This window comes from Pelmatolapia mariae, linkage group LG1, assembly GCF_036321145.2.
Source record: "Pelmatolapia mariae isolate MD_Pm_ZW linkage group LG1, Pm_UMD_F_2, whole genome shotgun sequence".
Classification (NCBI taxonomy): domain Eukaryota; kingdom Metazoa; phylum Chordata; class Actinopteri; order Cichliformes; family Cichlidae; genus Pelmatolapia; species Pelmatolapia mariae.
The window spans coordinates 18,177,205-18,199,307 of record NC_086227.1 but is presented as its reverse complement, the minus strand read 5'-3'; the positions used below and the strand labels follow the sequence as shown (position 1 = coordinate 18,199,307).

Here is a 22,103-nt window from a genome sequence, read left to right as displayed (position 1 = left end):
TGTCTTTGGTTCCTGTGTGTGAGAGCATGTGTCACAGCCCTGTTTCAGCATGTTCTTTCCCACTGCAGCTGTAGTCCTACTTACTTTCTTTCTACTTTGCAGCAACAGCTTAATGTTGCTCACACGTAGTAGGAATGAATAAAAAAGTAAAAAATATTAGTGACAAAACAATTATCATGTCACGATCTTTAATTTGGCTGATGTCAACGACACCAGAAAGCCACTGAGGAAGTATGAAGTATATACAGACAGTCAGTAATCACAGAGGACATGAGTTATAAGCTTTTTATTATTTTGGACTAATATGAGGCAGACATATGCATGTGTCTTTTGGATAAAGACACACCACCATTTGTCTATAAGTGGGAAAAAAGAACTTCCACAGGGAAACCCTTCATTTATCGAGAAAACAAAAAAAGAGAAGTAAAACGTGGATTTGGTCGGTTGGCCTGTCCACTCAGAACTCTGCTGAAAACAAAAGTAACATGTGGCGGCAATTTCTGGTGAAATGGTTAGCGAAAAAAAGAGAATATTGAAGTTGTTAACTGCATTTTTATATTTCTATTATGACCTATTATGGTGCTATAATGGTAAATATGAGTTTTGACAATTAGTATGCTACTTTAATATTTATATTTAACCTGAAATCAAAGTATTTATTTATTAATTAATTGAAATAAACACATTTATTACAATTAATATTATCACTGGTCAGGAGAATTGATGGCCAACTTCTAGCTTATTAGTCCTATGATATATATTAAAAAATAACAAAATAGGTAGCTGTGTCCCATAACTACTTTGACTAAATATCTGTCTACCATGAACCAAGCCAGGACTAAAAAATCCTGAGCATCTACTTTTTAGGAGTTAAAAAAGAAAAACTAAATAAAAACATGGATTAATATTATAAACTTTTGAGACACATCTGTGTGTATAAGAGCAGATTTTTATAGGAAAGTCAGCATGTTAACTGATTTGCTGTGTTCCAGTTCTGTGTACAGTTTGATAAACAGTGACTTTGGCTTTTGTTGTATTTCCTGTTGTCCTGTTCTGTAAACTTCCACGAAATATACAAAAACGAAACATCCAAAGTTTTTTAGTCTGTTGTTTTGCAGCGAGGCAGAAGAAAAATCCCTATGATGAAGTAACTGGTTTGAATTAAAACGCAAAAATTAAACAGGAGGAAGAACAACAAGGAAGGATTTTGAACAAGGGAGCACAGACGGCATCATTATAGCCACCAGGCAAGGTGCACAGAAGCAAAGGAGGGCACCTCTGAAGGGAGGATGCAGTAAGGGAAGGAGCGGCTGCTGGCCGACACAGCTGGTTCCTGACAGAGGAAGCCCAGACTGAGGCCCAGGTCCTGCTGCGTGCTGCTGTCTGCAGCTATCACCGCAAGCAGCACTGCTGCCTGGCCTCCCCAGGGGTGTTAGCCTCAAGACAGAAAAAATAACCACACACACAGATAGTGTGACATCCAAGCACTCACTTCTCTTTTGAGCTGTTGTGGCAGGCAGGGCAGGAGGAGGGTTCAGATGAGAGCACAACCCCTCAGCCAGAGCCACAAGACAAGCTGACCTGCCTTTGACACTCACACACACACTCTTGATTAACTCCCACACACTCTGCTGGGGAGAAGAGAAGAGCGACTGAGAGGATCGGGTGAACCAAGAAGAAGAAAGAAATGGGGATTTACATGCAAGATGTGCCATGTTAAAGGGAACAGCGGTTAAGGACAAAGACTTACTTGTGAAAAAACAGAATACAACTACAATCTATTTCTCTTTTCTGCACGCAGGCAAGAGGCAAAGAAAAAAACACCAGAAGATTCCAGGAATACTTCAACCAGGATAAACTTATTCACTGAAGGAATGAAAGGAATATAAGGAAAGGCTGGCTGTTACTGTCTATTTCAATTTTTGGAGCCTTAAGTGAAGCTAAGTCCGTGTATGTGTACAACAGTTCAGCGGGTCACAGAATGATCCACTGGGCCCTCAAAGGCAAAACTAGAAATTGTAAAGAAACACATGGAAATCCTCAAGCGAAACTGAACGAGAACATTCAGCAGGAAAGCCTTTGGAGGTAATACTAACTTTTAGTGTTAAGTGTGCTGTTGCTGCTTCCACGGTTGAACCTGCAAGCTGCCAGTGTGCGCCAGAGAGTTTCAAAGAGCATGTCCCTTATGCTCCAAGCCTCTCACCTCTCAAATAAACAGGAAAGTCTGAACATGTCTGCTGAGGTCCATTTGGAGCGCCAGAAGAGGGCTGACCTGAGAGCTGTTCCAGCGTTTGCTCCACGTGTCCCTACCGTCACACTTATCAGCCACCGCGAGCTGAGGGATAAATTCGCTGCCCACATACTCCAGCCCGGAAGCCTCGATCACAACCTGGTGGCCAGCAGCCGTTACAGATATAGTGAAGGTATGAGCTTGTCATCTTACAGGACCTTTTTTATGAAGGTCTTTTGGCATCGTGTTAATCGCGATGAGTGACGGAGGGTCCCGCAGCGGTCTGATCTGCTCATTAAGTTCAAGTGATTGACGTATAATCAGTTTGTGTTGACTTTGTGCTACATGCTATGTGGGGTTATGTGAGGTTTCTTCATCTTGCTATTTGATGACTGAAGCAAAGGGATTCAAGGTTAGAAGGGCATCAAAACATGGCCTTTTTTGGCCTGTTATATAACAAATAAAACTGGTATTAAATTGCTCTCTTAACGCTTTCTTTTTTGTCTGCATGCTCCCCCCCCCCCCCCTTTCTTCATATTACCAGTCTAGATTAAATAAACTTGTCCTTGTTGTTACCAAGCCCAGTGGAGCACATTTATCCTGTGGGCGCTGGAAAGGAAAAGGAAAGAGGTTTTTAGAGCTTTTGGTGGTTGGGTGGGTGAGCCGGGGGTGTCTTCCTCTGGGCTTCCCCAAGCAGCTAAAGGGAACAGAACCAGATTCTGGAGTTTCACTGTTGAGCTTTAATGGTTTCATAATACACATGAAGGTCAAAAATGGGTGAATGACAGACGGACAGGTTTAAGAGAGCAGACAGCTGAGGAATACATGAAAAGACATGTGAGGTAAAAAAAAAAAAAAGTAAAAAGAGAAAAAATGTAATTGATTCATAAAGAAGTGAAAACACTGCCTTTAGGTATAAAAATGAAAACCTTCACTTAAATCAGCGAAGGGTTTGAAGAGAGAGATGCATTAAGAATCAGACATTAAAAGCCTAATTTTATAGACTCTAAATATGTAGAAACGGTAAGCCAGTGCGAGGACTAATACCCAACGTGGTGAATTACCTGCAGCGCATACCGTCTCTTGGCAGTAATGAGCTTTGTGAACGTTGCAGCGATAAGGCCTCTATAATTAGGCTTAGTCATAAGCATCCCCCCCTGTAATTCAGTGATAAAAACCCAGTAGAACTCCAGCGTCGGTGCTCCAGCCCATTCATCACACACACACATGCACACATGTATAGACTGAGAAAAACAAAATGTGCCATTGAGAACTATAAACACAGCTCTTTGTCTCATGTAGTTTACCTGGTGTAACTGTGTGTGTGTGTGTGGGGGGGGGTTACAGTCTGGTAATATGTTCTTGCTGTATGGAGAAGCAGGAGTAAAGTATGTGTTCATGCATGTACATATGTGCGTGTGTGTGTGTGTGTGTGTGTGAGGGAGAGGGAGAGGTGTTGTGAGCCACAGCATAGGCTTCCTGTGAGGGAGCAGATGTCGCAGAGCTCAGGCACAGCTGCGACAGGCGATAACCGCGGTGGCAAGAATATGTCGGCATGCTGGCTCTTCTCCCTGGGTCTTATCAGTCGCACACAGCATACAGACTCACACATACACACAGACGCACACTCATATAGACACTGTACAATAAGGAACTGCCACCCAGCGCTCGCACAACCTCGCAGCAGGCCCAGATAGAGCCAGTAAGGCAGTGAGAGAGATGGAGAGAGGAAGAAGAAAAGCAGCAAGGACTAAATCAAGGGTCTTTGATGGAAAAGGTGCAGAGAATCCCTAACAAAGCCTTGGCTCATGTCTGCTGTATCATAGACTTTGTAATTTTGTGCCAACTCTAATCCTCTATAGCTATGAAGAGGCTATTCTTTACAATTTTCTTTGACAAAAACAGGCATGTCACCAGTAATAAGTTTCGTATAAATACATAAGCACATAACTTTGTTGCTTTCTTTGTTATCCGGCTTGCCAAAGACCTGTTTGCACAATTAGTCATCTAACATAGACTCTAAATAAAGCTTTTTGATTACGCTTCATAATAGTCATTTTAAATACTTAATAAAAATGTTTTGCTGTCACTGTCAACACTGAAATACTCATTAATAGAATTTACTAATAACTGTATTATAAATCATGTGTGAGCCGCAACATGTTTGTTAAGTTGCAGCTGATGTTTATAAAACTTTTTACATGGTAATAAATACTATGTGTACAGCCAGCGGTTATTTCATTAGTTACACCTGTTCTGCTTCTCTGTTAAGTGTAAATATAATCAGTGGTAGAAACTCAGTGCATCTAGGTTTGTGGAGATGGTCTAGATAACCTGCTAAAGTTCAAACTGAGCATCATAATAGGGAAAGAAAGATGATTTAAATGACTTGGAACAGGGAATGGTTGTTTCTGCCAGATGGGCTGGTCTGAGGATTTCACAAATTCTTGTTCTCCTGGGATTTACCTCGGTTTTGAGCCCAGAGAAAGACAACAGCAGTTCAAATAACTACTCGTTACAGCAAAAGCATGCAGAGCATCTCTGCATACCTTGATTCAAATCTTGAAGCAGACCGGATGAAGCAGACCGGATGAAGCAGACGCAGAACGCCACAGTGATCCCAACCTGTCATCTAAGAACGGGAAACTGATGCTACAGTTTACACTGACCCCCCTTCATATCAAATGACCACTATTTAAACTCAGCTTCACAGCTTAAATGATTACTGCTGCTGGCCATGTCTAACCTTTTATGACCACAGTGTACCCATCTTTTGACGGCTGCTTCCAGCAGGATAATCCACTAGGTTACAAAATTCAGATCATCTCAAACTGGTTTCTTGAACATGAGTTCACTGTACTCAACTGGCCTCCACTGTCACCAGATCTCAGTCCAGCAGAGCACTGTTAGGGTGTAGTGGAGCGGGAGACTCATCGTGTATGTCAAGCTGATAAATCTGCAGCAACCGTGTTATGACAATCTGGACCAAAATCTCTGAGGACTTCACGAGGCTACGGGGGACTAGAGGCATTAATAATAATCTTATTGATTGTCAAAAGCAAACTAGGTATTGACTAAAGCTTAATTAACTATCCATTTACAGTTTTGACTTTAGGATTGGAAAATCAACCATATGTGCTTTTGTTTAGTTTTAAGTCTGTGGATCAGTTTATCTTTTGTCCTCCTTCTTTGTAAATGCTTGGCCTTGCGGTTTCGCCATGTCACTCTTTCTTAGAAGTCCAGCTTACATAATTGTTATCGCATCTAGAACAACAGGACATATTTTGTAATAGCATTTTGAAACTTCATCTACATAAAAAATATACCATCGTCTGTGTGCACTTATCCGTTGCTTAATGATTACATCACTGGATTTCCAGCAGAGATATGAGCAAATAAATGTGGAATGGATGATCAAAAATGTTGGAAAAACATGGATGCTGATAGTGATGCAAGAAGAGGTAAAAGTACTGAGTAAACAAGGAGTGGAAAAAAGTGAGATGAGTGTGTGTTTGTGTGTGTGTGTGAAAGAGAGAGAGAGAGCAGCAGAGCAGTTATCCTCTTTATTTCCTCAGTACCAGCTTTGTGGTTTCTATGAGGAACAGATGTTCACAACTTGATACAGCGCCTCATCCCCCTCTACTCACTATCTCCAGTGCCAGCACCACCAACTGTCTGCTTCCACACAAACACACACACACATATTGTCTCTTGGGAAACACAGACATACTTAGCACTGACTTTTTCATGTGAACGTATGGGACGCATTCACCTGCCTGCGGACATTTTACTGGCCGTTGTCCGTCCCCCCTCCACCCCCCTCGACTAGTTCAGGCTGCATATCCTGCTCTTGAGTCAACACTTGATTTGATCAGATGTCACTTCCTCTTTTGTAAGTTTGCACTTCTCTTGGTCAGATATGACCACGTGTACACTGTCCTTACATAGCCTAGCACTCTGGTTAAAGAAAACTTCATGCCAGCGTGTAAGTCCTCTGAAGCCATTTTTGGTTGTAACACTATGAATGAAACACATCCCTGCGATACTCGTGCCAAATTTCACCATCTGAAACGCAGAATTTAACCAAAGCACATAGAGTGGGTAATTAATCAGCTTTATTGCATATGCTGGAGCATCTACAGAAATGCAGTAATAGATAGTACTCTTATTAGATGAAGATGACAATACTGGAAATGGAGTACTTCAAAGGACATTTGGTCCAAGAGCATGGATTGAATTTACGATTCCCATCATGTCTGGATGATTCAAACAGGCGATACTTTCCTGCTTGATTGCAAACAAAATGTCAGAGGGTCTATGGGTGCAATTTGTAAAAGCAGCATTCCGCCGTGTGTGCTTGAGTGGGTGGGTCAATGATCCGTTACACCACGCCATATTACAGGAAGACTCTCTCTTTCATAATATAATGGAGCAGCTGGAGGACATGCACACATTTAAGATGCTGGAATACAAAGTGAGAGATAAACATCCTGTTAAGTGCTTTATCAAAGAAAATAGAGTTTAAAGTACACGAGTCATATTCACAAACGATGCATGTGACTCAGAGGAGGGGAGGCTCGGTATGATTCTAATCGTTTCTATCAAACAGCATAACTCAGTGCAGTTAACTCTCCCCCCCCCTCTTCTTTTGATCAAAATGTGCTCTTTCCTCCTTCACATCTGCCTGGAGCCTACACTGGTGACATTAATGGTAGCTCCGCGAACGTGTGGTCTGTTGAACGTGCACGACAGAGGAAAGGATAGCAGAAGGGAGAAGAGCGCAGGAACACAATGGGTCTAGCGTTCCTTTCAGCCGGCTCAGGGCCTTATCTCCTTTCAACACACTAGCCTGTGACTGCCACTATAGGAAAGGATTTACAATGTGCAAGAGGAGGAAATGCTGCAAAACTTCTCTCTTTCTTTCTTGCTTTTAGTCTGACACACACAAACAGAAATAGTCATTTCCAAAGCAGCACAATGACCGAACTGAGTTCTTCTGTCTCAGTTTGTGCTCAACTACCCAGAAGATGCTGCCAACATAATAGAATCCAGAGCAATGGTTGGAAGGGGGTGGAGGGTGGGGGTGTTTGTGGTGTGACAGGGAGATAGAGAGTGAAAAGGCGGGGAAGACAAAGCTGTTTTTGTCATTAATGCCATCAAAGGGACTTCCAGTCGCAGTATTATGCCACAGAGAGTTCATCGAGGCGAGTTCCCACCTTACGTGAGTGTATTTCATTGTGCAGTTTATCGGGCTGGCCACATGGAGTGTCAGAGCTAACCCGGTGACCGCTCAACAAAAGGCCAAATTAAGAGGAGTGAGAGGCTGTCGTACAGGGAGGCTGACAGGTTGACTGACGCTGTTCCCGAAGAGAATAGCATCCTGTCAATCTCTGAGCTGTCACCTTGACAGGAATCCTTTCTTTGGATGCAACCCCCATCGCCTACCTTTCTGTCACTCAGGGCCACACAGAGACACACATATCTCTTCCTTTCTCAGTATTCTGCACAGAGAGCAAATAAGTCACCTATGGTGCGCACACACACTGCAACATGCATGTATACAGAGCTGCTTTAGGGCCAAAACTCTGAAGTTTAGCGCTAGCTACCCAGTCTGTGACAGATTCACCCTTGTAATGTCCCGTGCATCAGTTTATGTGTGTAATGTTGCGGTGTATTTCTCCTGCTTTTGTTTGTTTGATCACATTTGCAGCAACAGCTTGATCAGATATTGTGGCTTGAAGAAAAAAAAGAACATTGGCACCTGGTGCTGACGTTACCTGAAGTTATTGCCTCTCATCAGCCGTGCAGGGAACTGTTCCAGTCAGAGAGGAACGGGGCTTCCCCCCCCTGCGCACTTGCTCACATTATTTAATCAGTAGTGGAGGGCTTTTTCAGAAGTCTCCATACGAAGGCAGCATTTGCGTTCAGTGCTGGCGAAGGCTGGTGAGACTGGAGTCAGGGCACAGCAGCTGTCTGTGTGTACTTTACAAGCTGGTTCTGTTTGTTCTGTCGACGCAGAAGGGGTCAGAAGGGTGTCAGCTTTGTCTTCTGTCCCCTTCCATGGCTATGTGTGTCTGTTGGAGGGAGAGAGGGCAGGTGGGTGGGGCAAAGGGACTAACAGACCAGTGTGGACAGGTGGAGGATTCTCACTATAGAGGAGCCAGATGTACTGTACCTGCCTTTTTCTCTGTCGCTCTTTGTGTATCTCTGTCTGCCTGTCCAGTGTATTTGTTTATCTATTTAGGACAATGCATTCATATTACTTTATATACTTATGGGTACTTAATATTATTGTTTTCAGATTTAAAAGAAACCTAAAAATAAAACTGCTTTTTGTAAATAAATAAATGAAAAAGTTTGGGAATGCTGATCCGGAGAGCAGAACATCTTCTTGCTTCTGGAAACTTCCGATGGGCATTTTTCACCGTTTAAACTGTTGAAATTTTATTGACGTGCTAATGAATTGATTAATAAATTAAAAAAAAAAAAGACAGATTAGTCCATTTAAAATAATCGTTATTTTTTGAATTGTCATTCGTCATCTTCGAACAGATGTTGCATCAAAGGAGAAGGATTAAAGGTTGAAGCAGTCATCAATCGTGAATCCATTGCAAAGTGGGAATACTAATGTTGCCACGTGTGATCTTAGATGATCGCAGTTGAAACGAGTATATGGGTGGGAAGATATGGGGCACATTTATGGAGCTCTTTTACAAGACGAATCGTCCTGCTATCCTTCTTTACAACAGTCCACTGACTTGACTATTAAGGACAACACTTGAACATAAAGGGAAACTGTCACTTTTACGAGACGCGTTGCGTTTATTGGCGTATGGTCACATGCCGACAGACGCATTCTTTTGCATTCATTCAGCTCTCAGAAAGCTTGTGGTTTCCCCCCCAAGTGTTAAAGTAAATATAGTCTGCTTTCCTTGTCGTCCCCGTCGTCCTGATATGAGGAAACAGCGGCCCCCACGGGCAGACAGCGGGACGGTAAAAGAGTTGTATTTCACTCAGTCTCACTGCTTTTGGAATCGAGCTGTTTAGCTTCTAAAAAAAAAAACTTCTAAAATAATATATAGGTAGGAAAGGATAGGGTATATATTACAAACCATACAGCCATATAATGTCATTACTATACATCTTCGTCCAGTTTATTATTATTAATTTTTGCCTGCATTTTATTGGAGAACTGCAGATGTGTTTTTTAGCAAGGTTTTACTGGTTAAATCGCCGTTAAACAAATATCGCAGGGGTTTTTTTTAGCATAATTTTAATAACTTTGCACAAATGCGGGGTTTACAATGTGCAATTTTGGATCTTTTTCAATTTAGAAAGGATTCCTGCACAATAGCTGCCAGCTCTCGCCTATGATGGTACCCGAGAGAGAGAGGGAGAGAGAGAGAGGGAGGGAGAGAGAGAGGTTAGGAGCTCCAGATGGTGTTTAAACGCAGACAGAAGGCTACAGCGAGGACAGAGAGAGAGAGGAGGAGGAGGAGAGAGCCGCGGTTACTGCGCACAGTGGCCCCGCCAGCTCCACTCATCAGTGAAGAAGACAAAACAAGTCTGCAAATCCCAAATTGTGAATCCACAGGAAAATAAACCGTCAGATCTGCTCAGCCGAATGTGATTTTCTTTTTTGGAAGTGAAGCTTTTTTTTTTTTTTTTGCGTTCCTCTTTTTTTTCTTTAAAGACCACAACACTGAAAGACAGCGCGTCGTCGGAGAAGTGCCGTACTGAGAAGCGTGGTGGTGGAGCAGCCTGTCCACGGGCTGTAGGGTAACTGTGTGTTCAAACATTTTTAAAAGAGACAGAAACAAAGAAGGTCACTTCGTTTCGTCGGATGTACAAGGACTCGCTCCTGACACCACGGACTGTGGCTTAACTGTGAAGTTAAAAAAGGAGGGTTTTAAAGTTGTAACAGGAGGAATAATAGACGCACCCTGCCGAACAGAGGATCCGCATCTTTATAATTTCGTTTTTTTGCCTGGGGGATGCGATGATTTCTGCAGTAGCGACAGGTTAATAGTTTTGTTTGCTTTAAAAAAATATAGATAGATAGATAGGTATATTTGGGTTTTTTTGCAGGTGAAACTCGGCTGTGTTTTTCCTTCTTCGATCTGGGATGGTTAAAATGAGCAAGAGTGCGGATTTACATGCCTGGGACAAGTTCTGATTTTTGCTTTAAAAGAAAACAAAAACAAAAACAACAACAACAACTCAGACTGCAAAAACCAAAGACATCAATCTGCTTAAAGATCCAAGAGCTCTGGCTTTGATTTTATTTATACGTTTTTCGATATAACTGAGAAGTGAAATACCTCATAATTTATTAAACCTGGAAAGTCAAGACCCCCTACTGAACACCCAAAGGAAAGTTAAACCGTCTGTTTTTTCCTGCTAGACTCTCGCTCTTTCCTCTCAATATTTCAAAGACAGAAAAATAAGGAATAAGACCGCGACAAAGCTTTATTATTATTATTATTATTTTCAAATGATGAGGATTGAGATGACATATAAAAATCGGTTTTAGAAACTATTTGGTGTGGATTATCTCCGCTACTGTTACCTCAGCTTGACCTCGACCTTCATAAAGTAAGTACAACCTGCACAAGTCAGTTTTGAGTGAAACTACGGCAAAACGCCTTTAAAAAATATGTCTATTATTATTTTTATTGGCATGCATTATTTTTAATTGCTCTTTCGATGTTTTAAATGGAAAAGCTTTAAATACTAAAATATTTCAAATGTAAACTTTGACATTATTGTAAGTATTCAATGTTTATTTGCTCTGTGAAGGTGAAGATCAGGATACTGGATAACTTTTGCTTTTGCCTTTTTTGTCGCTTTGCCTGTTATGATGTCTTTAGATGGTTACTGCTGGGCCACTGTAGGATGTTGCCTTGTAAATATAATTGAATTGAATAACATTGGTAACAAGAGACAGTTACAGGGGCAGGAAAAAGTGACTCTATTAATATTATTGTTGCTATTAATATCAGTAGTGCTATATGAACTTTTCTCTTTTCCTGTACTTTTAATTCTTTAGAGCTGAGATTAGACATAAAAAGACAGAGACACTGAAAGACAGAGCAAGGGGAGGTCATGAGTTGTTCGCCACATGAGTCTGTGCTACATATCAAAGTGATGCTGAGACAAAGTGATGACACAAAATCTTTGGTCTCTGTGATTTTGGCCTGGATGAAGGCAATGGGTGTGAAGGGATACATTTAGGAATTTACCCTTAACTGAACTGCTCGGTGCCCCAAAACAGTGTAGTGCAAGGTATGGTGTCATGAGTGTTTGTTTATGTTAAGATTTGAGCAGCTTTGAGGGATAACCTTTTACGTGTCACTGCGGTGATACCATTCTGTGGAGGCACTAGAGAAGTGGGTTATAAAGAACTGGACGGCTCATAATAACTCTTGTGAGTGTGGAGACACTCCCAGCGAAGAAAACAAGTCCAGCCAAAGGTTTCTGAGCCCCACTTGAACAGCCTCAGCAGCGCACTCTTCCGCATGCAAGTGCAACAGTAAAACACTCCGGCCATTTTCTCTGCAGGATGTGGCCCCGTGTAATTGGCCCTGGTAAATATCATCTGAATAATTGAACAGTTGATAATAGTCTTGAACAATAGATGGGAGGTTGCAGAGGTGAAACCGCAGTGCAGACACCCTGCCTCACCGCACATTATACTTCCATCACCACCAAGTGAGCATCTCGTCCTCTCTCCTTCCCAGTGCCGGCCGCCCAATCGCTCAGACCAGGAGGGCATGCCGCCTGCTAAGGCAGATGTCCCCACTTCATCATTAAGTAGCTCTCTTAAAAGGCTGGCCATTCATTATGACCCGAGCCTGCAGAGTGTTTGTTCAGTTCCCATCTACTACAGGTGCACGGATAGGATGTCTGCTGTTTTATATATACAGAGGAAAACAACCACAGGTTTTGAGTAATAGGACCACTTTTCCTCAGAAGAAAAGGCATCAAGCGAAACCACAGGCCAATGTACTTCACTTCCATTCACTTCAAGATGGCTTTCTCTTTTGTTTGTTATACCTCATTAGTTTATCAGTGAGTTACATATCAGGCATTCAACAGCAGAAATGGAGATGATAGAAGCCTTCAGTGTCTAACAGAGAAAAGGCTCTCGCTTATACTTTGACTTGATGCCTCAGCATCTGGTTGCAGCTTATGTGTTTGTTATATGGGTGTGTGGGCTTGTTGAGTATGTGTCTGTGTGTGTTTGTGTGTGTCCGCACGTTAATTATTGGGATCTAAATGCAGGCAGTGCAGGTGAAACTGGCTGCCTCCTAATTAATGAGTGGAGCAGATGGCCCTGGGTGGGCGGGAGCTGCAAGCACACAGCGAGCCGGTCAGGTGGTCAGCACAACACAGACACCTGGGCCATCACAAACAAGACAAGTCAAGCGGCTGACACAGGCCAAAGATATAAACCTGTGTTTGCGTGTGTTTACATATCTTTCTCTAGTCAACAAACATTTATAGAAACCCTCTTCTTCATGCTGAAGATGTATTAGATGGGAAATTTCAAACACAGTGTGTTGAAAAGGTAAATCGCTATTCAGCAAAGAGAAGAAGAAATAAACAAGACGAGGTGGTTTGAGAAGATAATCTTTCATTTCTTCTTCTCTTTTCTGCAAAGTTTAGTTAGTGGTACAAAAAGAAAAAAAAAAACGCAATCCCAGTTTTGAAGATGTTTTGATGGGTTTATGTGTGAGTGATTTCCTCATTAAACAGAGGAGCTGTGTGCACTATATCTAATTAATTAAGAAGCAAACCTTATATGAATAACACACTATTCTTAATCAAACACTATAGCAGCAAAGTTTATGGTGAATATAAGTTGAAGTAGTTCATATTTGTGTTGTTTGACATATGTACACTCTCCAGATTGTCTTCTTCTTTGTCATACAAGTTGTCTCTCACCAGTTGCTCTGATTAGCTGACTGTAGGAAGTCACATGGCCTTGCCTTTAATTTGAGAAGATTATGCCTTAATAGATAAAGAGAAAAAACAGCACTTATGGTTACAGTAACTCTAAAACTGCAAATTGTACAGAAGCCAGTCACTAGTTGTTGGTTCCAGTTGTTGCAGCCCTCAGTGTATATTTGCGTGTGTTCAGACTAACAGGGGAGTTATACTGTACATCTGTGATGTAGAGAAACATCCAGCTTAGTTGACTTTTGCTCTCTGGCAGTTCTTTGCAGAACTGTTGCTCACAGCAGAGGAACAGTGTGCTTATTACACAGTTGAAGTGAGTTCAGTGAGAGCGATATGGAAATTTGTGCTTTTTGTGTAAATTTATGAGAGCAAATGATGAGGTGCAGCATCTCTATAGTTTCGGTGCTGTTTATCCTGACGCACACTGGGGTAAACCAGCGTGGTTCTGGATGCCTGCTGCTCAGTCCTCCGTCTTTTGTGTGTGTGTGTGTTTTTGGTCGGCCGTTCTCTGGTCTGTTCCACATGTGTTTGACATTACTGTGACAAGGCTGCCCAGCCTCTCTGGGGAGATGGAGAATGTCAGAGACTAGAGTCAAGAAGCGAGCAGCTTCCCAACATCTGATGGAATGAGAAACACACTCGCTGGATGGCTGGCCTGCTGACGCCACAGCGTGGGAGCAGAGCGGTGGGTGGAGGCCAAGTAAAACCCCAATTGTGTGTTTGAAATATAACTCTTTCTCTCTTTTCCTTTTGCTTTCTCCTAAATGTGCGCATATCCACTCATATTCTTAAGCGCCACAGCACACACACAGGCACAGAGATGCAACATATCTAGTAATAACACTGTTTTCACTGGAATTATCAGGTGTCTTTTCTCCAGCTTTCTCACAGCAGGTGAGATGCTTGAATTACTTTATCTGGAACATTCACGGTTGAAAACTCACCCTTTATAGCTAAGCATTTCTGAAAATTATTTGTTGAATTGACTCTTCAAAAATTCATCAACATATAAAGCATTCACAAATTGCACCCTCAATTATGCATTTTTCAAACGAGGCGCATTTGTAGCTCACATAAACACCCGGTTGTGAATGCAGGTTCAAACCAGTGTCACCACAGTATGTAGCTGAAATGCTGACAGCTACAGCCAAGAAGAACAACCTTCCTCCTCCTCCCTTCCTTATCTTGTGCCTATTTCACCTCCTGCTATCCCTCCTCACCTTTTTTTACTTCCTCGCCTGGTCACTCACCTCTGACCTTCTTTTGACCCCTTTCTTTTCCTCGTCCCATTCCCACTGCTACATCTTGTCACCTCCCACCCTTTCTACTTCATTGTAGGAAATGTGCTCAGATCAGAGTCTGACACAGGATACAGCTGGGCTAATCTACAGTAGCACCGAGCTGTGTTTTAATCACGCCAAGCGAACAGGCCGGCAGAGAAAATGGGAAGTGCAAATCGCCACTGCTACATGATATAATGAATCCCTCCCTTTCCTTCTGCCCCACATCGAGCCCTTTATCACAGGCGTGGGATAAACAAGCGCAAAGGAACACAGACTGAAGTTATTAAGGCCTCCACTCGAAAACACGTCCTCTCTGGACGTCTGGGGAAGTGCTGCAACGGGGCGACCGTGCAGACAGAGATTGGGAAGGAAGGCATGTCTCTCACATTTGCGCTCTCTCTCTCCCCTTACAGTATTTGTGAAATTAAAAATGTCGTTATCTCCTGGAAACAGATCCTGTGCCACACAGATGGTTCCGTCCCTCTTCAAATAGGAGGCTGAGCCACTGAGTGTGTTACCAGCTAGTTGTACAGACCTTAATCTCGACTTCAGCCTTCCTTCCTGTGCATGTCTGTCTCTCCACACACGCACACATAGGAATAGAGAAACTGTGCCCCTTCAGATAAAAGTGTTGCCCGTGTAAAGTTCTAATTTCACTTGGAAATTGATATTTCAACCTTTCAGAAAACAGATATATTTGAAGTGTAGAGAGAGGAAGGTTAGAGATTTCCTTGATATGTCAAAGAGTAGTGGTGACTTTGAGGAGCGGCGCAGTCACGTCTGCAGGGTGTAGAGGTTGTGTTTGATATTTCAATTATTGCTTCCAACAGAAATCAGCCCATCTGTAAGATTTCTGAAAACTATGTTATGTCTTTGTGGAGAAATCTATAAGTTCCTCCAGAGACCTTCAAGTAAAGAAATAAATGTGATATGAGAAAACATAAAGACGCTTTGTAGGACCAAAAAGTTTGTGATATGGTGAGCTGGACCTGGTGAAAAGATCTTTTAAAAGGTTTAAAGATTATTTTTGAGTCTGTGGTAGAATTTCATCTCATAAGAAATAATGTTATGCATTAAATGAACTGATAATCACCTGGTAATGTTTTCACTCATATCACTTTCTACCCTGAAACTATGATTGATTCCACAGCGTCTCTCTTTTTATGTAATATGAACGAGTTGCACTTGTAATAACAGAGAAGAACAAAGCATAAGGAAACATATGAGTGGATAATTTTGTGACATATACAAGACTGAGATTATCTTCCCTGGATTAGACTTTATTTTTTCCTAAAAAACTGTAACTTAGTAAGCATGCACTAATATAAACTATATAGATTTTTTTTTCTGTCATCTCTCCCTAGGAAGATTATACCAGTGTAAGAGTGCAGATGTTTTGTTTAAATTTACATAAATTTACACAGTTCCCTTACAGTGGCAGTTTTCCCTCCACCTTGACCATCGCGCGGCATCAGGTCATCTTAATTTCCCAATTAGCTCACATAATCACCATGTTATTGGCACAGCGGGCGCTCTCCTTCTTTAGCCACTCGCTCTGTTTTTGTGGCGGCGTCCTGTAGTCGGCCTGCGTCCCAGAGGACTTGCTGGTATTTATTTCTGCAGCTTCCAGCATGAGCTGGCTGTAGGCTAAATGAAGAAACTGTCAAAGCTTCCCTCTAACCTGTCACATGAATGTCTCCCCCCCCTGCCCCCGCCTCCTCTGCTGCATTCTTGTTTCTTGCGTGTCTGTGTGTGAAACCTATGGGGTCCTCCAGGATAATACAGAACACCCTCCCCATGCCTGGCTAATGTCAGGAGCTTTTGTTACTGTGCCCGCGGGGCAAATGAAGAGGTATGAGAGCGCTGGCAGGCTGGAGAGCAGTTCAGGCTACAGACAGTTTTGTCAGCGCTGACAGCTCCATGGTGACAGAGCAGACATTTAACACAGAATGAAATGAAATACAAGACATCAAGCAGGAGAATGACTAATCTGCTGTTTGTTTTCCTATCTTAGCTGTAAGTGACAGCTCAGTGTCAGGTTTTTAACGGTGCACAAAGCATAAGAGAGAGGGGAGACACGGGGAGAAAAATAGGCAGCCGTAGTTCACGCGCTCTGTTAACACACACTCACGCAAAGAGTTTATGGCAAAGGATACACAGCGATGCTGCATTTGCTGTGGTGTGTGCATGTTGCCAGGGTCAATTCTAAGTCTTTTGTGCTCCATAAATCAGCAGGCAGCAGCAGTGACGTAAGAACAAACAGAACTGCTCTCTGCTGCAGCTGGCTGGAAAGAGGGAGATACAGGAGAGAGGAATACAGAGAGGGAAAGAGAGAGCAGGACAGCAGCTGTCAGGCCTCCATCGCACACCTGTCACACAGGAAGTGAGCGCTGGCCACTGTTTCCTGGATACACCTCCTCAAACACTGCTCCTGGAAGAAATGGAAGGGGGGACATCTGCTGTGAGGGAGAGGCACGAAGGCGGCCTCTCTGATACGGTAAAACATGGATGAAGAGTAAATGCCAACCACTGTAGCAGCAGGAGAAAACAGATACAGAATTCCTCCCCCGCCGCTCCGACTGTTTTCATATCAGCTGCCTTGTAGTCATATTTGCATGTGAATGTGTGTGTCCAGTTTGCACAGTTTAGAGGATGTTTGTGTTATTGCAGAGCTCTGTGACAGACGGGTCACTCTGTGGAGACTCCGGCCCAACTCTCCCACAAATACACTAAGCCTGCATGCCCGAAACTTAACAGTGGGACATTCCCACGCTAGCCCCTCTCACCCGCCCCTCCAGCACCAATCCACCCCAGCCCTTCGCTCTCTCTCTCTCTCTCTCCTGTGACCATCATGAACTAATCCAGATGCGGTGTGGCTGCTCACAGATGTCCACATAACTCTTTGTACAAGGCGCTGCTCCTTTCTTCCTTCAGATTCTTCTCTTTCTCTGCATCTCAGCTTGCCCCAGCCTTTCACATCACCCAGATCACGGTCTCAGCCTCTGATCCGAACAGGAAGTGACATCACAGTGCTGTCAATAAGGCACTTGCAGTTATTTTTCTCCCGTTTCACTTCTCCTCCTAGGCTCCAGAGTTGTTCTGTTGTGGCTGCTGTTGGTAGAAAATTTCCTCTTTGTTTGTCAGGCTTGTCAGGCTGGGTCCTCAGGAGGCCCCCTTGCCCTATTCCCAGGCTGCCCTTCACGCTGCCTGTATGCAATTAACAGAGTAATTAAAAGCCTGATGAGCTAATTGGTGCTGGGTGAGGCTGCAGGTGTTTGGATCGAGGAAGTGCGCTCATTGTGAACATACTCTTTTCCAATATGTTTTGTCTTTTGGTTTTATTCCCATTGAAGTGAAATATGAAGCTGATGTTGGTCGGTCATTAAAGAAATCGGTACTAGATGCTCAAGATGATCGATAAGGCGGTAATGTGATTTCTCAATAGAATTTATTTACTGAATCCTGTTACCTAAAACAATATCAGATGCCTAGGTAGATGCTGTGTTTACGCTTCCACTTTACTGTGATACCAATCATGACTCCATACATTCCACAAAAAATGTTTTCTGCTTCAGCAAAACTGGATTTTACACGAGTGCACTCGTTGCGAGGATGAATTATGTCACTTTTGAGGAAGCCCAATAACCGGGCTCATCAAAAAGTGAAGACAACAGAGAGTCTTATCCGATGTTATTGGCTGCCTGGGGCTGAGCTCTCAGCTGGCAAAATTAGGTGCATGGCTGACAGGATGAGGAAAAAAAAAAGATGTAGATGAGCAAAAACAAACGAGAGTTTTCATGCACGGCAGAAGCTACATGTAAATTTTTCTGCTTTTGTTTGTCTGCCTGCCTGCTTTGCTGGCCCATTCCTAGATGTACATGCACAGTCACTTCCTCATATCTGTGACTCTGTCTTGTCTCCCACTTCCTCCCCCACATCTCTGCTCTCAGTCCTTCTCTCTTTCTCTCCCTCTCTTTCTCTCTCTCTCTCTCTTTCTATAACCCCATCCCCTCCCCTCTCTGTGGCAGCTGTGCTGGTGATGGCTGTGTGCCCATGGTGCAAGCTGGCTGTGGGGTCCCAGGTGGCTCACATGACAGTTATTGATGTTCAGGTGTTCAGCTCCTCTCACACAGGGACCCTGGAGCCACACAAGCACGCACACAGGCAAACCCACACACATTTGCACACATGCAGAAGCACAAAACACATGCGTGCACTCCGATGCTGTTTACATACCTACACAGAACGCATGCGTGTAGTCATGTACTTGCATAATTATCCATGAAAACCTGTGTATTTCCCTGCTGCTTCTGAGGAAGTGTAAGCAATACAATAACAAGTACAACTGAGAATTTGTGCCTGCAGCTTCTGGCATGTAAGGAGAGCAATTTTTATAGGTTTTTTGGTGATCTTATATGTGGGACTATTTTCTCTGTGTGTGTGTGTGTGTGTGTGTGTGTGTGTGTGTGTGTGTGTGTGTGTGTGTGTGTGTGTGTGTGTGTGTGTGTGTGTGTGTGTGTGTGTGTGTGTGTGTGTGGTGGGATAGCCAGTGTCAGTACCAGTGCCCAGTGCAGTCCTAACACACTCCAGATGTGTCTGGCTAGCCAGGGAGTTGTTCTTGGCACAGCCTGCCTCGGCCAAATGTCACAAATACTTTCCTTTATTTAGGAATGGCTCTGAGTTAGTGGCTGGAGAAAAGAAGGAGGTGAGGATGGACGGGTGGTGAGGGAATGAAGAACAGGGCAAAGGGAGGACAGGTAGATTAAAAAAAAAAGAAAAGCAAAAAAATGATTAGCAATGTAGGAAGACAGGATAGCTCAGGGTGGGGGTGGGGTGGGGTGGGGGGGGACTAAAAGAGGAGATGTAGAAGGACAGAAGATGGAGAGGGAGGAGTGAGGGAAGCGGGAGTGAGGCAGAAACAGTCTAGCATCTGGATTTTATTAGCAGCCGTTGGGAAAATCTGAAAAGGAAGTTTTTTCTCTGCGAGCACGTCGGCAGCAGTGATATGCTGCACATAACCACTTCACTGCCGACGAGAGGAGCCAGGCCCTCCCAAAGGAGAACAGATGGTCGCTAGAACTTCAATACAATTACATCAACAGCTTTCACAGATATAAGCAGTGTATGACAGCATCCCTGCAGCTTTGAGAGGCAGAAATACGGCTTTTCTAACCTTAGCACCTCTGGTCCTGGATAAATTGTCTTTGATCTGTCCTCACCTTCTGCTTGTCCTGTAGTTATTCTTACTCTTCCCTCCCCAGTTTGATCATTTAAAAGAAAATGGAGATGTTTTCGACTTTGAAAAGCTAGCGAATTGTCAATGATCTTCTTGTTGTAATCTGATCAAAGACAGCCCGGCTGTTGTCAGTGCTTGAAGACAACCAGTCCTCCCCCATCCTCCCTTCCTTATTCCCCTGTTTGTTATTGGTCACCGTGTTTATTATGCCATATGCTGCACATGTGTAATATCACAGCGATTCTTAAGTAACAAAGGGCAAAATGTCCATGTTTGTGTCCACAGCATGAGCATACGTATTTTGAAAACTTGTAAGCACGTGTGAAACCATCTGTGCATCTGTTTATAGTGTGTGCGTGTGTGTGTGTGTGTTTGAGAGTGTTCTTGAGCAACTGTAATCTGAACCGTAGGAGTGAGGACATTGCTATGAAGTTACCTTCAACAGGCAGCTTCAGAGTTAAGACTTAAGGTTAGAAATTAGTTTAGATTAGGGTTAGTGTGATGGGACCAGGGAATACACTACTTTAACGTGAGTCCTCATAAAGATAGATGTACAAGCGCGTTTGTGTGCGCACACACTGCACCGGCCTGCCTCCCACCCTGTCATTAGTGAGGGCTTTAAAGCCTCTGAACTCTAAATCAGCTCAAGATGAAGCGGAGTCTGGGATCTGTCTGCAGGAGCAGCCTCGGTGCAGACTCACAAATATTTATGCACACACGCACACACATTCCTATCTTACCTGTGGCTCGGTGCACCCTGATAACAGGGTAAATGTCAAAATGGAGAAGCAGGCACACAGACAGAAAAAATACAATGACTTGCTCTAGGTTTTGGGAAGATGACATTAATTTTGTGCTAATGATGTTCACACTCCTTTTTATTTGAATGATATTTGTGCTGGTACTATAATAATGGATTGTACTGTAGGTGCTGTAGCCCTTAGTCCCAGGTCCAAAAAGCAAGGCCTGCAATCCCCAGTGTTTTGATTCTAAGGCCTGGTGGGGGTCTGGGGGCCAGGGGCTTAGGCTCTGTTTGTGTGGACTCCACAGCGGCGTGATAGGGAACAGATGTGGAAAGCCAGGCGGCTGGGCAGCCAGCCAGAGCAGCTGGGAGAAATTAAAAACAACAGCATTCCTGGAGACTGGGGGAATTACAGTGGGAGGGAGGGAGCGAGAGACAGAGAGAGAATTTTAGGGCTATGTGGTCACTCACAAGAGTCTCTGCGGAGTATGAGAGACTGAATAGACAGGGGGGATTTAAGGGGACTGTTCTGCAGTGGTTAGCTAAAGCTAAGAAGTTTCAGCCGCATTTCCAGTGGAAGAACAAATGCCTAGATACACATACAGTCAACACGCGGGCATATGCATACGTAAAATGAGACCACGCTGCACAACCAGCATCTGAATGACCTTCTAATATCTTATCATTACATGGCGGTCGTTATATCTCTATCTGCGCTCATCTTAAGGAACTAAAATGAAAACATGTGTCTCTGAATCTATAATGAGACCCTCAAATGACTTAGACAAACCACTGCACTGTGCATATGCCCGCGTACAGTATGTTATCTGTGGTTTTGTGTGCCTTGCAGTGAATTGTTTTTCATCTTGTTTCATCATGGCACAAGGAGAGAACAGAAGACAGAGAACATTTTTAGAACTCAGACTGAGGACTGTTTCTTTGGTGAGCAATCTTTTAGCCCTGATTACGTCAAACACAGAGAGATACAGCTGTTCAGAGAGTCTGAGAAACAGAGGCAAACAGCCTCAGAGAGAAAGGTAATGGTTGTATCATATTTTCAGCACAATATTCAGAGATATTTTGGACTAAAAAAAAGATGTATTTGTCCCTAAAGTGGCCTTCTTAGTAGACTCAGATGTGTGCAAGTGAGGGAGAAATAGCATGGTCCAAACCTGAATCGTAACCACAGGTCCACTTCACCTGCCATACCCAGCTCTCTTTTTATACTTCTTTTGGTATAAATATTTTGTCCTTCAACACGAAGCACAATTGGAGCACAGATGGCCACAGATGGGGATGCAGACCTTGCAGACTTCCTAATGTATTAAAAGTAAAATCCAGAGCATGGTGTGTACGTGTGCGCCCTGTCTCTGTAGCTGGTCAGATTAAACAGCTGTCTATAATCCCACGGTGGGAGCAGACAGACTGAATGGTCCCCTTATCCTCGTCCTCTCCTCTCCTCCTCGCCTCTCATCTCCTCTCCTCTCCTCTCAAAAACTAACCGTACACACTAGAAAAGATCTTGTACAGAGAGTGACATAATAAAGTTGCTCAAAGACGAGGTTTACTGAAACATACGGCTGCTTCTATAAAGGAATAAGACCACCAATTCAACAGCATGTAATGTGTTTTTACATGTTTAGCGCTGTA

At 43.3% G+C, this 22,103-nt stretch overlaps 1 protein-coding gene across 8 annotated transcripts in view; it reads left to right on the top strand.

Annotated features, from left to right (window-relative positions):
- Positions 1 to 1,537: 1,537 nt before the first annotated feature.
- cbfa2t3 (CBFA2/RUNX1 partner transcriptional co-repressor 3) overlaps positions 1,538 to 22,103 on the top strand; it is a 39,195-nt gene continuing 18,629 nt past the window's right edge. For 5 of the 8 annotated variants that reach the window (XM_063474501.2, XM_063474520.1, XM_063474509.1 and 2 more), the window contains exon 1: positions 1,538 to 2,423. In XM_063474501.2, coding sequence (XP_063330571.1) covers positions 2,177 to 2,423 — 247 coding nt within the window. In that variant the 5' untranslated portion in view covers positions 1,538 to 2,176. Of the gene's footprint in view, positions 2,424 to 9,701; positions 10,826 to 22,103 lie in introns of those variants that run through there. The other 3 variants (XM_063474493.1, XM_063474529.1, XM_063474539.1) reach the window with 3 other exon arrangements.